At 33.3% G+C, this 16,145-nt stretch overlaps 1 protein-coding gene and 1 pseudogene across 1 annotated transcript; one reads left to right on the forward strand and one right to left on the reverse strand.

The window, feature by feature from the left end:
• LOC108387918 (centrosomal protein of 290 kDa-like) overlaps positions 1 to 15,845 on the forward strand; it is a 28,340-nt pseudogene extending 12,495 nt beyond the window's left edge.
• LOC108406707 (metallothionein-1A-like) lies at positions 7,485 to 7,716 on the reverse strand. Its single transcript, XM_037005046.2, has one exon. The coding sequence runs from the start codon at positions 7,683 to 7,685 to the stop codon at positions 7,500 to 7,502; it is 186 nt and encodes a 61-aa protein (XP_036860941.1). The 5' UTR covers positions 7,686 to 7,716; the 3' UTR covers positions 7,485 to 7,499.
• Positions 15,846 to 16,145: the final 300 nt, after the last annotated feature.

Genomic DNA, 16,145 nt, shown 5'->3' on the forward strand with positions numbered 1-16,145 from the left:
TTTTTGAAAGAAGAAAATATACTTAAATCATTTCTTACAATTTATCGCTGCAGAAACTGAAAGAAAAAGAATCTGCTTTATGGTTAGCAGAGCAAAATATTCTATCAAGAGACAAAGTCGTCATCAGTGAACTGAGACTTCGATTACCAGCCACTGCAGAACGAGAAAAGCTTATAGCCGAACTAGGCAGAAAGGAAGTAGAACCAAAATCACAGTATGCACTGAAAATTCCTCATCAGACCATTGCAAACATGCAAGCAAGGTTAAATCAAAAGGAGGAAGTGTTAAAGAAGTATCAACATCTTCTGGAAAAAGCCAGAGAGGTATTATGTTATGCTATTTAATTTATTATATATTTTAGTCAAATGTCAAATATTATTCTGCCCTGAAGTTGTAGTTCATTTCTTACTTTCCAATCATTCTATCTAGGAATTGTTACTTTCATGTGATTAGATCAGAAATCTGTCAGTAAAACTGGCAGTTTGTGTATGTGTATCTTTCTCTTCTGGACTGACTAAACCAGGAAAGCCGTTTTGGTGAGACCATATAATTTTGAAAAATATCAAATTGAGTTTATAGGTAAAGACAGGCAAAGGTAAGAAGGAACTCTATCACAATAGTCATCAGTGGAAATCAGATTTGCTAGAACTTTGATGGGGGAGGGGGAATTAAACATTTAAAACACTTTTTAGAAATAAGTTAAAAGACTATTGGTATTATTCTAGTATTAAAAGTAAATCATGATCAAGGTTGTCAGCATGAGGAAGACCTTCATATTCTTCATCATAAATTAGAACTACAGGCTGATAGTTCACTCAGTAAATTCAAACAAACAGCTCAGGTAAGATCTAAGAACTTTGTCCTATTCTTTATTGATTTTTGAGACCATATAAGAGAAAATTTAGCACTCTTGGGTATTTTGGTTTTTGTTTTTGTAGTAGAAGCCATCTACCTTTTGTTGCTGGAATAATCTACAAAACACAACTCTTGTCATTCTTTTCTCTATATCCACACCCTTTATTAGCTTACTGCTGCCTACAAAATCATGTACCTTAGCCATGTACTCAGAGGCTTCCAAGATCTGACCTCATTCTACCTTTTCAAATTCTGCTCATTATATGTTTACCTACATCCAACTGCTTTTTCCATTCTAAATTCAGGTCACATTTGCCTCTTTAAGTCCTTGCCTTCTTTATGTGTGAAATGGCCTATCTTTCAACTCCAGACATGCAAACATTAGCATCGTGGAGTTTTAACTCATTAATTCAGTCAATACTTGTTGATCCTCCACTACATTGAGGTACTCTGGGAATACAAAGAATACAAATATTATGAGATCTCTGTGTCCTGTCTTCTTTAAGCCTTCATTGCCCATTAAATCATTAAATTTTAGATTAGATACTATATTTTGATCATTTGAGGGAACCAAATTAAAATGATGGACTTTGTATGGCATTGAATTGTATATGCTCGTGGCTAACTCACTCATATTTTACAGGATTTAATAAAACAGTCTCCTACTCCAGTTCCTACTAACAAGCATTTTATTCGCCTGGCTGAGATGGAACAGATGGTAGCAGAACAAGATGACTCTCTCTCCTCACTTTTGATCAAACTAAAAAAAGTATCTCAAGATTTAGAGAGACAAAAAGAAATCACTGAATTAAAAGTCAGAGAATTTGAAAATATCAAATTATGGTAAGTATTAGAAATATAAAAATTAAAAAATGGTAATAATGATATAATGAGGATAAATGCATACATTTGCTGTGTTGTGCACTGATCTAAAAAGTTGATGTATATTATTTCATTTTATCCTCAGGACTGCTTAAATAGATTTTATTCTCCCCATTTTTCACATAGGTAACTAGGCCACAGGAAGGCTCAGTAAAATGCCTAAGGGCAGGGTTGTAAGCCATGATTTAAATCTAGTCAATCTAACTAAAAAAAAACAACCTACATTCTTGTCTAGAATTTTGTTTTTAACATATTTAAGCTTCGGCTTCACAATCTGTAAAATGGAAATGATGGTACATACCCTGGGTCTTTCAGAGGGGTATATGAAGGCCAAATGATACTGTATATGAAAAAATACTTTGCAAATTATAAGGCAACATATAAATGTAAAAATATAGTTTACAACTTTTAACAGTTCTGACACACAACAGAGGTTCAACAAATACTTGTTGAATGAAAAATCAACTATTTTTTTAACCATGTGCCAGTAAAAGTCACAGCAGCCATTCTTTGTATTAGAGATTCTCAACATTGAACTTCTCAGAATGCAGATTGTAAACCTAAAGTAGGCTTATAGTTATGCATTATGTAGTCATTGTAGAACTCTCTCTGAGCCTTTATTTCTTATCTGAAAAAATGAGAAAGTGGTACTACTTGACTGTATAATTCCATTCCAGTTCTGAAGCTCTTATTAGAACCTTTAATTATTTATCCAAGATGTCTCACACAAAATTAACACTATTTTTGCACAGGACAGCTCTCCCCACAAAGAATTATCCAGTCAAAAATAACAATAGTTTTGGGGTTGAGAAACCGTGATGTATAGGAAGTCACGTCGTGCTGGAGGCAGTAGTTAAAGTGCTATGTTTTGTTCATTCTCTGTGTTGTTAGTCTAGAACCACAAAATCACTTAATGCAATTATTGCCAAAAATAGGAGACAGAAACTAGAGGGAAAAAAAGTTATTTTATGTAAGTTTAAGAAAGCTAAGTGAATAATGAGTTGTTCTTTTGGATTTGAATCAAGACTTAGTTTGGAAGAATATTTAGGACCAAGCATTGCTCTTCATTAAATTTATATCAATCAAAGTGTTAATTGGAGGAACCAGTCTTTCAGATCCAAATGTTTTCTTCTATTAGGCTCCAAGAAAACTGTTCAGAGGAAGTGAAAAAAGTGAAAGGAGAAGTAGAGGACTTAAGGTGTCTTCTGGCCCAGTCACAAAAGGAGTCACAGACTTTAAAATCTGAACTTCAGGCTCAAAAAGAAGCAAATCCCAGCGCTCCAACAACCACAATGAGAAATCTGGTAGATCGACTGAAGAGTCAGTTAGCCTTGAAAGAGAAACAGCAAAAAGTAAGTAACATTAGAAAACACTAACAACATTTTGGAAATAACGTGTGGGAGATGGCTCTTAAGAGAAGACAGGAAACAGATGATAGCGTATCTGTCTGCTTTAATGAAAAGTATGAGTCTTACTTCATGCTGTCAAGCGAGGTCTTAAGATAATTAGTTTAAATAGTCCTATTAGTGGTGATTTTAAATGTGTAGTCCAATTTATCTTTTTATGTTGTCATCAATCTGATTTGTGGGTTGTCTGTAGGAAATAAGGGAAAATCTTAACTCCTTCTTTCCCCTCTTTTTTACTGAGGTCTTATGATACTGAGGCTATTTTGAACAATCTGAATAATTGAACAATTTTGAGCAATTTGGGGTATTAAGAGGGAGATAGGACAGTGGGAAGGAAAGATTTAAAAAGCAAGTCACAGAGATAGTTTTATGAGGAGTTTGTCAGTGGCATTTCTGATTTACTAGTTTTTAAAATTTCTCTCAGTGTTAATCTACACAATTGTTTTAAGAAGTACTTCTGTTTTCTCTGTGCTGGCTCATGTTTATTGGCAAATTTTAAGCCTTTTCCAATCCTATAACTTTCATTGTCTACTTAAATTCAATTATACTGAGAAATTCAGATAAATAGTTAAACTTGGATATTTGTAAATAAAACATACCTGTTTTCTGAATTGCAAATTGTTTGATTTAATGCTGAGTTACTATTATCAAGATTTTGAACTGTCACATTCAATTTGGAAAGAATTGAGTGCAATTACTAAAGGAGATTCATTTGAAAGAGTTGGGTGGTTTGTAAATTACACCTGATTAAGCACATGGTATTTTAGGAAAATAGTTAAAAGTAATAAAGCATGAGTTATTTTGTTGTATTACATAGTGCTCACATAAAATACCAACTTTTTAAAATGTATATATGTTGCAATTTTTAGGCACTTAGTCGAGCACTTTTGGAACTCTGGGCAGAAATGGCAGCGGCAGCTGAGGAACGTATTATTTTTGCAACTTCTCAGAAAGAGGCAAATCTTAATGTTCAACAAATTGTTGATCAACATACTAAAGAGCTAAAGGTGAACACAGGCATTAATATAACAAAATTTCTGACAATTACCATGCAGAGAATCCCCTTCGATATGTAATAATTCTGATAATGAATAGAGTATTCTGATGAATTATTGGTAGATAGATACACACATATTCACACACTTTTGAACAATAGCTATCTTTATTGAATTTAGGCACTGATTATCATCTTGAAGATTAGCAAAGGATAGGCCATGATAAGCTACTCTTCCTAGTAGAATTAAATTTAAGAAACATACATAGGATTTTTACTTATGTTAAAAAGTGAGATAGATGTGTAGTTTTTGTTTTGTTTTATTTCTTTTGTCCTATCAGAATTTTCTAATTTTTGCTTGCCCATAATATGTTAATTAGCTTTCCTTTCCCCCCCCCTCCAAAATAGTTTATGGAATTCATGTAGCTCTTGACATATTGGTGACTCTTTTGGGGAGGTTATTTACTTTTTGGCAATGTATTTTATTATTTTCTAACCTGATCATTAGATTTGGTGATTAAAATGTTTTTTATAAATCATGTGTATTTCATAATGATTTTCAAATTTGTTTACACAAAGTTTCATATATTATGCAGAAAATAAAAAATTTGCTTTCTATATGTTTTATTTTATTTATAATTTTGATTTGCTCTTATTTTCTTTGTACATGCCTTTCAACACCATTAAACTGTCTAGGGACTGGGTTTTACTCAGATTTTTTAAGTCTTGCATTGTAACCATCAAGATTATGAGCATAGTTGACAGTAAAACTCTATTTACTTAATAATATATTAACACAAATAGCCCTTTGTTGATGTCTCTATCACCTTTCTCTTTGCCTGCAATGTCTTCTGTTGAATTCTTCATATTTCTCACGTCTTTTTTCTTGAAGTTTTTTTCTGACTTCTCCAGGACAATTTATGTTTTTCTTCTAACTACATTATAATACTAGTAATTTCCCTTGAGTGTTATTAGTAATGCTTTAGGCCGGTAATAATTTATGCAACAAAATATATTTTAAGTGCTACCATTCCCTTCACTTTACTATATAGGACAACTAGCAACTGCTTTCTAGTGGCTTATGTATACTGTCCAATATTGCAAGTTCTTGTCTTTGCAAAGTAGGTTAGAAACTACTTCAAGTCAGAGATTTTGTTTAATGCCACTCTTAGGCTTTGTAGTGTGTAAAACATTGCCTTGTACACTGAAATGTACTTGTTTCTTTACTAAAAATTAAATCAGCCATAATGAAACATTTGCTAATTTGGTAAAATTTTGTTTCTGAGTATTTGTTGAAGATGAATTGCTTTAGCCTCTTTCTTGTTTACTTCAAGTAGACTTGGTTCATTTAAATGAAGATGAAAAAATATATATAACGTGCATTTTTTTCCTTGTGTACTTAAAAAAATTAGATTGAAACATTCTTGGATTGAAAGTATTAATGGTATACGTTCTGTATTATATTGCTTTTATCCTTGATATTTGAAGATTTATAAATTAAATATTTATCTTTCATTAGTCACAAATTGAAGACAAGTGAAAATCTTTCGAAATTGAAAGAAGCTCTTAAAGTAACTAAAAACAGAAAATTCACTAACTGATAATTTGAATGATTTAACCAATGAACTGACAAAAAAACAAAAAGCCTATAATAAAATGCTTAGAGAGAAAGACGGAATTGATCAAGAGAATGATGAACTGAAAAGGCAAATTAAGAGACTAACCAGTGGATTACAGGTACTTTTGTATTTAATTGTGATCATGTCTGATTGAAAATACATAGGTAGTTGTTTATTCCATTTCTTAATTTTATTTATAATATTTGCTGAAATTAGCTTTTAAGTCACTTTGATTAAGGTAGCTCATTCTTTTTTGACCTCTATTCTATTTGTAGCTTCAGAGTAGCATCTTTAAAATGCAGAAGCAGAAGCAGCTATTATGCTATATTTATATATCAACAGTGTCATTTAGGAAGTATGGCTTAGCTGTAGCCTCAGAAAGTTTCTATAACTGGCATATTTATTGTGTATTTTGTTTAATTTTTTTTACTTAAGGTATAAAAATACATATTATATTTCAGGGCAAACCTGTGATAGATAATAAAGTCTAATTGAAGAACTCCAAAAGAAAATTAAAAAACTAGAAAGTCAACTGGAAAGGTGGATGAAGTAGAACTAAAACCTATAAAAGAAAAGGTATGTGAGGAAACATATTGATTGATATGTTTAAGGTAGTGAAAGACTAAGTTAAATGTATAATTGATAAGCAGATAATTTTTGAGGACCTACTACATACTATACCTAGTACTGAATAATGTAGAGAAGTTTAAGATAAATTTCTGTCCTTTAGGAATTCAGTCTACTTGAGGAGGTCCCTGTAACATAACTGTCATTCAGAGATACTGCAATATGTCCATGTCCTCTCCCTGACATCACAGCACCTCCAAACCTTCGTACCTTACATATCTAACTTCTCCCCCACGTAATTGTTCACATAGATTGGTGCTTTCAATCTTTGAGAAAGAAAGCTGGGCATTTTTAGTCTTCTACCTTGACCCAAATGTGTCCTTTTTAAAAAAAATGTGTCCTTTTTATCCTTCAATAAACTGGTCTGTTATTTCAGGGTAACAAAATGACTTGGAATATATACAGATTTTGCAATAATAATAATCAACCCACTCACTGATTGATTCTATAATGTGAGAAAAAAATTTTGATATAGATTAACAAACTGTTTCTAAAAGATATTGCTGATAGAAATAATCAACTCCGCATAATCCTAAAATTAGCTAAACTTCATATAATTAAATTTATTGTAAATAATAAACAAAATATTTATCTTGTAGTAAATACCAAGTGACCTGGAAAATATTGGTGTTAATAGTAATGTTTGCCCCCGAAGAAAATTACAGTGGAGGATCTATGGTTAAGAGAAGAATTTATCCTAAAATTTACCCATAAAATATTCGATATCTAAAATAAACATGAAAATAGAAAAGAAAATTAACTATCTTTAATGACAATGGAGAAAAAACAGATAATGGGATTAAAATGTCATAATAGACTATATTCAAAACATCCTTTCCCTATGAAAATTAATCGAGGTCAGTATAATTTTGATTAAAATGCTCACATTTATTTAAGTAGAACCCCAACACATTGCTGTCACAGACTTTGCTGGTGAAAATTGCAAGATCACAATGTCCTTACTCTTTTTTTTTTATAGTCAACAACATTTATTATGATTCACTATTTCATACAAACTGTAATGTAGAAAACAGGTTGGTGGTGTACTAAAATATTATTACAATACAGGCTGATGCATGCTGCTCTGTTCTCATGGGGAGCAGGCTCTCCCCCGCATCAGGCACAGCAGCTGCACTTGTCTGACATCCCGTTGCAGATGCCACCCTGGGCACAGTTGGCACAACCCGCAGGGCAGCAGGAACAGCAGCTCTTCTTGCAGGAGGTGCATTTGCACTCTTTGCATTTGCAGGAGCCAGCACAGGTGCAGGAGCCACCAGTGGGGTGGGAGTAGTTGGGGTCCATTTCGGGCCGAGGTGTCCTTACTCACCCAGATTGCTTTCTTCACTGCCTCCCTAGTCGGGCATAGGCCTCATTGTCGGACAGCAATTCCTAACCCGATGGCTATCAGAATACCTCAAAAGCGTTGTGGCCTTGCCTGGACTCCTGACTTCTGTACTTCGGTGTATTTCTCCTTAAAATAAAAATAATACCATTTGCATTGCCAACTTCTCAAAATCATTTTGACAGTCAAATGAAATAATGTGAAAGTCTTTTGTAGGCCATCAAATCCATATCACTGTACAGTATTATTACTAATTAGAAAAAAGAACACTAAAATTAAATTCTGTAAGGATTTTGGAATGAAGATAAGTTATTGGCTCAGATAACTGAACAGACTTTTTAGTTACATGAATGTCCAGAAGAACATCTGAAGGTTCAGCACATGGGACTGTTCTGCATTATATGGATTTTTCTTGGTGACTTCATCTCAATTATAATGAACTGGGACCACTACATCTATTAATTCCCTTCTCTGCTTTGTTTGTTTGTTTAGCACTTACCACCAGTGAACATACCAAAATTTATTTTCTTGTGTTTTGTCTTTATTTTACTTCCTTCTGCTTATTCAACCAACAAAAACTAGACTGTAATATCCATGTAGATAGGGGTTTCTGTCTGGTTTATTCATTGCTTCTGTTCCTGGTGCCTAGAGTGGTACCTGACATACGGTTAGTACTAAACAAGTATGTGTTGAATAAGAGAAGTAATGCTGATTGAGGATTTGAAGGGGCTGTGATGCTATATGGTGACAAAATTGGGTTATTTATACATACATATTCTTTGTTTGAAGTTTACTTTAGTCATGATCGTTTGTATTAGAACCTTTATTTAGAGATTCCTAAGGGCATTAATGTTAGTGTGATCTGTTACTCAGAATTTCTTTTATCAAGTTATAAAATACAGAATCCTTAAGCTAAGTTACATAGCAAAATGAATATATTTACATATTCTCTAGAAGTGTTGGTTTACCATTGTCTAGTAAATTATAGTTGATAGATTTAAAATGAAAATAATATTGGTAATTTTCTCCCTCCTTCGTTATTGTTTACAGAGTGCTAGAGAAGAATTAATTAGGTGGAAAGAAGGTAAAAAATGGCAAGCCAAAATAGAGGGAATTCAAAACAAGTTAAAAGAGAAAGAGGGGGAAGTCTGTACTCTAACAAAGCAGTTGAATACTTTGAAGGATCTTTTTGCCAAGCGAGTTTATTTAATGTAAGCCTATGTATAAAGTCTTTAATTGACTTGGAAGTTAAATTGTTTTATCGTCCTTGATAGTATGAGAAAGTTCTTAGTTTTAATTATATATTATCTATGATTCATTTTTTTAAAAATGTGTTTTAAGTATATCTTAATAATTTATAAACGGAGTTTTGTATAATTTTGAAGTATGTTAGCTCATAGCAAATACAGAAGGATCCAATTTTTTGCATATTGGTCTTGTTGTGAGTAAGCAACAGTTTAATAAATTGAATACGCCAAACAATGAATGGTGTATTTTCATGATTCTGTCTCACAGAGCTGATAAAGAGAAACTTACTTTACAGAAGAAACTAAAAACAACTGGTATTACTGTTGACCAAGTTATGGGAGTGCGAGCTTTGGAGTCAGATGAAGAAAGAAGTGATTGAAGAATTTGTCTTTCTTTTGATATCTATTTATAGTTACTATCTGATCCCAGTAGTGGCTCCTTCACTTCCTGATTTTTCTTGATCTAAACATAGGTTGAAAACAAAACTAAATGCTTTGCAATTTTCACAAGGATCAAAATTCTTTAGTTTACAATCCTAATGATTTTAGAGGTTTACTTGTTCTTTTTCTCTAATAATGTGAGTCTATATGGGTTGAAGTATTTGGAGAAGACTTAATAGAAGAGCTTGAACTTATCTTCTCTCTCAGTTCAAGTGTAAATTTTTAAACTTTAAGAATCAGATCTAGATGTTAAAGGGAAGGAGGACATTTCCAGAAAGAGAACCCCTAGCAGAGACGTAGAGGCAAAGGTGAATCTTTCATGTGTGGGTAAGAGTGAATTTAATTGCCTCAATAAAGGTAGACTCTGGCATAATTAGGTTGAATAGGTGTGATTGTGACAGATATGCAGGGCCTTGTAGGTCACACAGATGACCATAGACTTGAAGTGACAGATTATCTGTCACCACTAAGAGCTTGAACTTTCTGAGAAGCTTGAGAAGCACATGGATTATATGGAATTATCACATGTTTTAAAAACACTGGTGTTTAATTCATATATCTTACACAATTCCATACAAATAGATTTGATGCATGTCCTTTCAAAATGTTAATGTAAACCAAAATTTACTTGTTTACCCCTAATTCAAGAGAGTCCTGCAGTGAATCCTCTGTAGAGGGTCATTTTATAATATAAATAGTCATGTCCTATTTTTATAAGGTTTGTAAGTTTTACAAAATTTAAAATAAATAGTTAATAAATTCACTGTGTTTTCTTTCTTTCCTATATTTTAATATAGTAAAAACAGTGAAATTTGAAGTTTGACTAGTAAGGAGTCTGTGGTTCTTTAATTTCTAGGACTCACAAAGCTCTTCCTCAAGATTTTGTCATAGAAGATTTAGAATTACAAAATAAATACCTCCAAGAAAAACTCCATGCTTTAGAAAAACAGTTTTCAAAGGATGCATATTCTAGGCCTTCAGTAAGTGTATATCTTTTTTTTTTCATTTTTAAGCTCAGAAGTAAAATCAGCTTCTGCCTTTATCAGGTCAGAAACATTCGATCCCTTTCATTAATGTTAATGCAGTAAACTCAACTTTTATTTTTACCAGGTAGTAATGTATGTTGACTTCTTTAATTCTTCTTACATAACAACAGTAAATAGTAAACTTGATTGATTTGCTTTTGCATAAAACTTCATTACAAATTATTTCTGAAGCTTTTAAGTGTAGTTATCATAAGTTTTGCTGTGGTAAGAATATAAAATTAGAGTAAAAAAAAGAAAATAGAGCATTGTTTCCATTCAAACGTGACATGTTTCTAGTTTTTCTTTATAAAGAATCATTATGTAGAATTGTTTGGTATGTCTTACTTTAAAACATTGAGTGTGCATATTTTTGTCTTTTTCCTTTTATCTTTTCATATTTCTCTTCTCTGCTTCAAGCAGAATCTGTTATGTAACACAACTCCTCTTTGTACCCTTGCTACCAGTATTACAAATACAGGCATAATGTTTTTCACAAAAAGAACACTTTACATGGAAACAAACAAAACCCCGTAAGTGTGTTCAGAATTAAAATATGGGAAGGGAATAGATGCCAATGACAACTTATATCATCAGACACCTAGAAATAGTCTCCGTTGTCACAGTAAAGAGGAAAAACACAAAGCGGAAGATAGTGTAGGTCCCACTGAGTTACATAAATCTGAGGCGAGACCGAACAAAATATCAAGTCCATTTAGGTCAACAAATGGTACTGGGGCAGATTTTAACTCCAAATTTGAAAATGAACCAAATCCTGAAATTGAGAAAATAATCAAGACTTGTAAAAATAACAGGAACATAAAGACAAGGAGGAGAAAGAGCTGGGCGAGAAAGAGAAAGGGAAAGGGGACACAGCTGAAGGTGTGAGTCACAACTGCCACGGGGATCGAGAATGACCTCCTGTGCAGGATCACCGTGATTCTACAACAAGCTACACTTGCTGCTGCGGTGACTGGTGGGCTGAGCGGGAGGCACAGGCGGATTCTGAAGCTCACACGCCAGTCCAGCGAAGCAGTGTGAGTACACGGCAGTCCTTTGCTTCTTTGTTAGCAGAGTCTTCTTACAGCCAGTAGTATATATGTATGGTGCAAATGGAGATAAACTGTGCAGAATTTGTAAAAAGTATGAACTATTAAAACTTCATCTTTTATTAAGTCCTCATATTTGACTAGTTCCTACAAAACTTATGCTTATACATTTCCTTATTCATTTTAGTAGTGTTTTACCCTTGGTACTCACCTAAAAAGTACTAGATTAGATAACAATAACAAAAATAGGGCACGTTAGAGGTGTTGGTTTTGCTAGAGAAATTCCTACCTCATCTATAAAATCTCACTACAGATAAAATTTCTGTAAAAATGTGTTGTGATGCTGTGGGACATTCTAAAATAAACTGTTCATCTTTTTGCCTTGTAATGGATATTTTATTTATATTGAGAAAAAGGAGCTTGCATGGGTTGCTATCTATGCTGTGTTAGAATATGTACCTAAGTCTAATTTTCACAGTACCCTGATTTATGTGGGAAGCTTGGAGAGTAAGTAAAATCTCCAGTGATCAAGAAGACGCATAGTCAGAATTTAACTGCAGGTCTGACTTAGCAGTTCTTCATGGACATTCCATCAATACACTATTTTTGGTCAGCTTACCTTGCAGGACAGAAGAAAAGTTTTCCCCAATTCAAATAAAATAGTAGTTATGTTCTTTTTTATTTATCCTTTCTACTTACACATTCCAGTCACCTAAGTCCTAAAAACATCAACTAAAATCAAACATTTAAAAGTTAAGAGTAGATGGATGAAAGTGACTTAATTCTTATTTCATTTATTTATCCCGGTTCATAGTGTTTTCCACTTGATAATCAGTAATTGAAAATTTGAGACTTTCACCGTGTGTTATTGTTAACACCCATCCACTAAGAATTTAATTTCTACCTTTTAACAGGACTCCACTTATGTAAAAGTCTCATAAAATTCATTATTTAAGAATTTTATTCATATTACTTTCATAGGTAGTTTCATTAGAATTCATTTTCCAGAAATTTGGACCATCTCAACCAATACTTCTAGTTTTGTTTGATGAGACTAAGGAGGGTGATGATCCATATTTGCTTACATAATAATGGCACCCATATTTGTGGGAGGAGAACTGTGTTAAAAAATCATACCCTTATATGAGCTCATCACAATTACACTCTTCTGTGAGTGATATTTAATATAATTTATGTCGATCAATCAGTAGTACTCAGGTATTTACCATTTTTTTTGTTAAATCAGATAGCTACCATGGACAGAAGAGATGTGGAAAAGACAGAAGAGCTCAGAGATAGGAAATTAAAGATTTCCATGTCTGAAGAGATCTTAAAAACTGTTCCTTCTTGTGGCTTCATTTGTAAGATGCAAAAACTGAGGACCTTACAGGTGGCATAGTTTGCTTAGCGTTAAGCTAACTGTAGAAGAATAGAATGTATTCTGAGGTTATTTGACAGAATAAGTAGGGACGTATTCCGGCGGTTTACAGATAACAGCACATCCTTTTCTTGCTACTGTGCGTGTGCATTTGCACACACATTCGCTCAAACATATAGACATTGGGTGGATGCGTACAGTGTTTCTAACAGTGTTCTGTTACATGCCCTTGAGTCAGAATCAGCACAGAATATCTTTATTTCTTAAAGTCCTATTTTCTAATTTCTTTAATTTTTTTACTTCTTTTTTACCTAAAGCTGAATATATCAGAATGTACAATATTTAACCTACTGCTAATTAAAAAGATGTTGTAGAGCATGTATAAAAAGATGTATTTGTTTGATTTTGTATTTTTAAAACTATAATGTCTGTGGAGTTAGTAACTTGATAATCTGTCAGGCCAGTAGAGAGAGAAAGGAACGGGGGAGAAAAAACTTAATCGGTGCTATGGGCTTTCACAAAATTACTTCATCTGTTGTTCATAACAATCTTATGAGGTAGGTGTCTTCTACCCACTTTACAGAAAAAGTAATCAAGCACAGATTTCCCTTTCAAATAACCTATAGTTTAAAATGAAAAATAAAATTGAACATAAATAATCTGAGTGTTACTGGGTTTCAGAAGAGGGAGCGATTTTCATTCAAGGAAGGAGGAAAAGCTTTCTGGAGGAAGGGATTGAGGCAGTGATTGTTGCAGGCTTGTGTATTAGTTTACTAGGTCATCATAACAAAGCACCATAGATACAATGGTTTAAACAACAGAAATATATTCTCACAGTTCTGATAGCCAAAAGTCCAGAATCAAGGTACTGGACGGGATTATTTCTTTAACCTCTGAAGGAAGTATCTGTTCTAAAGCCTTCTCCTTGGCGTGTAGATGGGCATCTTCTCCCTTTCTCTTCACATTGTCTCCCCTCCAAGCTACCTCCGCGTCCAAGTTTTTCTCTTGCATAAGAATACCAGGCAGGCATACTGGATTAGGACCCACCCTAATTATTTTAATTTGGTTTAAAATATTTAAAAAGGCTCTATTTCCAAATAAAGTCACATTGGAGGTACTGGTAGTTAGGACTTCAACATATGAATTTGTGGGTGGAATGTGGGAATGAGACATAATAAAATCCTCATAGATAAGTCATACTTTATTTTTGGACTGGAAAAGCCACTATAAATCAATTTAGTCATTATGAGTATATATGGAAGCATTATTTGTGTGGACATTGTTAAGTCCTACTTGACATTGTTTACTTTTTAATTTAAACAAACTCCATTATCATATTTCCCTGCAAGTTTTATATTCTAACGTATTTATTTTGGTTTGAATTTCTCTAGAGCTCTCCAATTTTCTCATATTTTTCTAAGGAAAAATGTTCCCTGTTTTAGCAGTGTTTACTTATCCAGTATGCCTTATGCATTTTTATTTATTGAGCCTTAAAAATATTCCTAACTTCATTTTTCTGAAGACTTCAGAAATGAAGTCAGAAGATCATGGACAAAGAGAACAGGACCTTCAAAAAGAAAACCGGAGGCTATCATCTGAAAATATTGAACTAAAACTTCAGCTTGAACAAGCAAATAAAGATGTGCCGAGATTAAAGGTAAAATTTTGATGTTCTTTAGTTAGTAAATCTAATGCCTGACAACCTTTTTCTCCCACTTGTTGTTATGTTTACCATATTAGCTTATGAAGGAGTCGAAACTCATACTCATACAATGCCCCTATAGTGTTATACTTTCTCTTCATTTAACATAAATTATTTGTTGAGACCTTACTTTGTTGTTAGGTACTCAGCTAGGTGCTGTACAGAATTATTCTTGCACATGTAGAACTTACATTCTAGCAGTGAAGGATGATAAGAAACAAGTCAATATATAGTATGCCAACTACAGTTAAGTGCCAAGGAGATAAAGCATAGTTGCCATGACAGTATGTGTTGTGTTGGGTCGGGGTCTGGGGTGGGGGGAAATCTTCCTTAATAATTAAAACATATTTTAGCAGAGAGCTAGGGGACAGGTAGAAGTGGGTATTAAACATACTTGGAAAAGAGTTTCAAACAACAGAAATAGCAAATTCAAATGCCCTGAGGCAAGGGCATGGTTAGTTTATTCCATTAACAATTGTCACACTTTAAACATTAAAACAAGAAAGTCTTTACATTAAAAAAATTAGGACAGCTGTCTCTTTTGGAAATTTTTTTTTAATGTTCATACTAAGTTTATCTTTGGTTTTCCAAATCTTACCCTGTTTGTGGGAATCTTTTATTCCCTTTGGTTGGGTAATTGTTTCAGTTCTGTTTTCTAACTGGGAATAATAGTAATCTGTTTATTCCACGGGGAATAACACAACTAAATTGTGTTCTGCTTCTTATTCTGATCTTACCCTGTGAAAACTAGTGTTCAAAGTTTTCAGTTGTCTGTGTTTCTCTTTACCAGGATCTATATATGTAATTTATGGAACAGTTAAATAAGAGTTCTGAGCTCAAATTTATATTGTATCTTAAAGCAATAATGTAGAAAATATTTTTTGAAATTCATATACATAATACTGTTGTGTTAATACAAGTCCGTTCACAATCCTCCTTGTTGCTGAAGAGATTCACTCACTTGTTCAGTTTGGCTATACACTTGAAGGCGCTGCTAGCTGAGGTGAATTGTGTGCCTTTCCTTTTCAATGGCTGTAGTTTTGTTAAATTGTTACTTTAATCTTTTAGAATCAAGTAAGAGATTTGAAAGAAGTGTGAATTTCTTAAGGAAGAAAAAGCGGAAGTTGAGCGGAAGTCTGGCCATGTCAGAGGGGTGAGTATGTGAGAATCTGCCAGGTCTTTGTTTTGATTTTAGAAGAGATAAAGCTGGAAATAAAAAAAGTTGGCTGTGTCCTAACAGTGCTGATACGCCTTTACCTGTGCCTGTAGTTTCTGCCTTGATTCCACTGCGTCTACAGCATACAACACCATTCAGCATTTCTTTGTGCTTCAAGTTAATGTCCTTTATCAGCTGCCACACCTTACCTGCATTTTATCTTACTTGGACTCCACATCATCTCCTTTTTCATTGCATATCCCTTCACACCTTGAAAACATTTCACTTTTAGGAGTCCTCCTTCTGTTCATTCACTGACATAGTTACTAACTGCTCCTTGGTCTAATTCTGAACTTTTTAAACTATTTTTATGGCAACTTCTTAGTGTAATGCTCTGTAAATATGTTGCCCAATTTTCTTTGTAT

The sequence above is a fragment of the Manis javanica genome, chromosome 1 (assembly GCF_040802235.1).
Source record: "Manis javanica isolate MJ-LG chromosome 1, MJ_LKY, whole genome shotgun sequence".
Classification (NCBI taxonomy): domain Eukaryota; kingdom Metazoa; phylum Chordata; class Mammalia; order Pholidota; family Manidae; genus Manis; species Manis javanica.

Bases quoted from the DNA above. Each gene is read 5' to 3' on its own strand.
- LOC108406707 (XM_037005046.2), bottom strand. From the start codon at position 7,685: ATGGACCCCAACTACTCCCACCCCACTGGTGGCTCCTGCACCTGTGCT.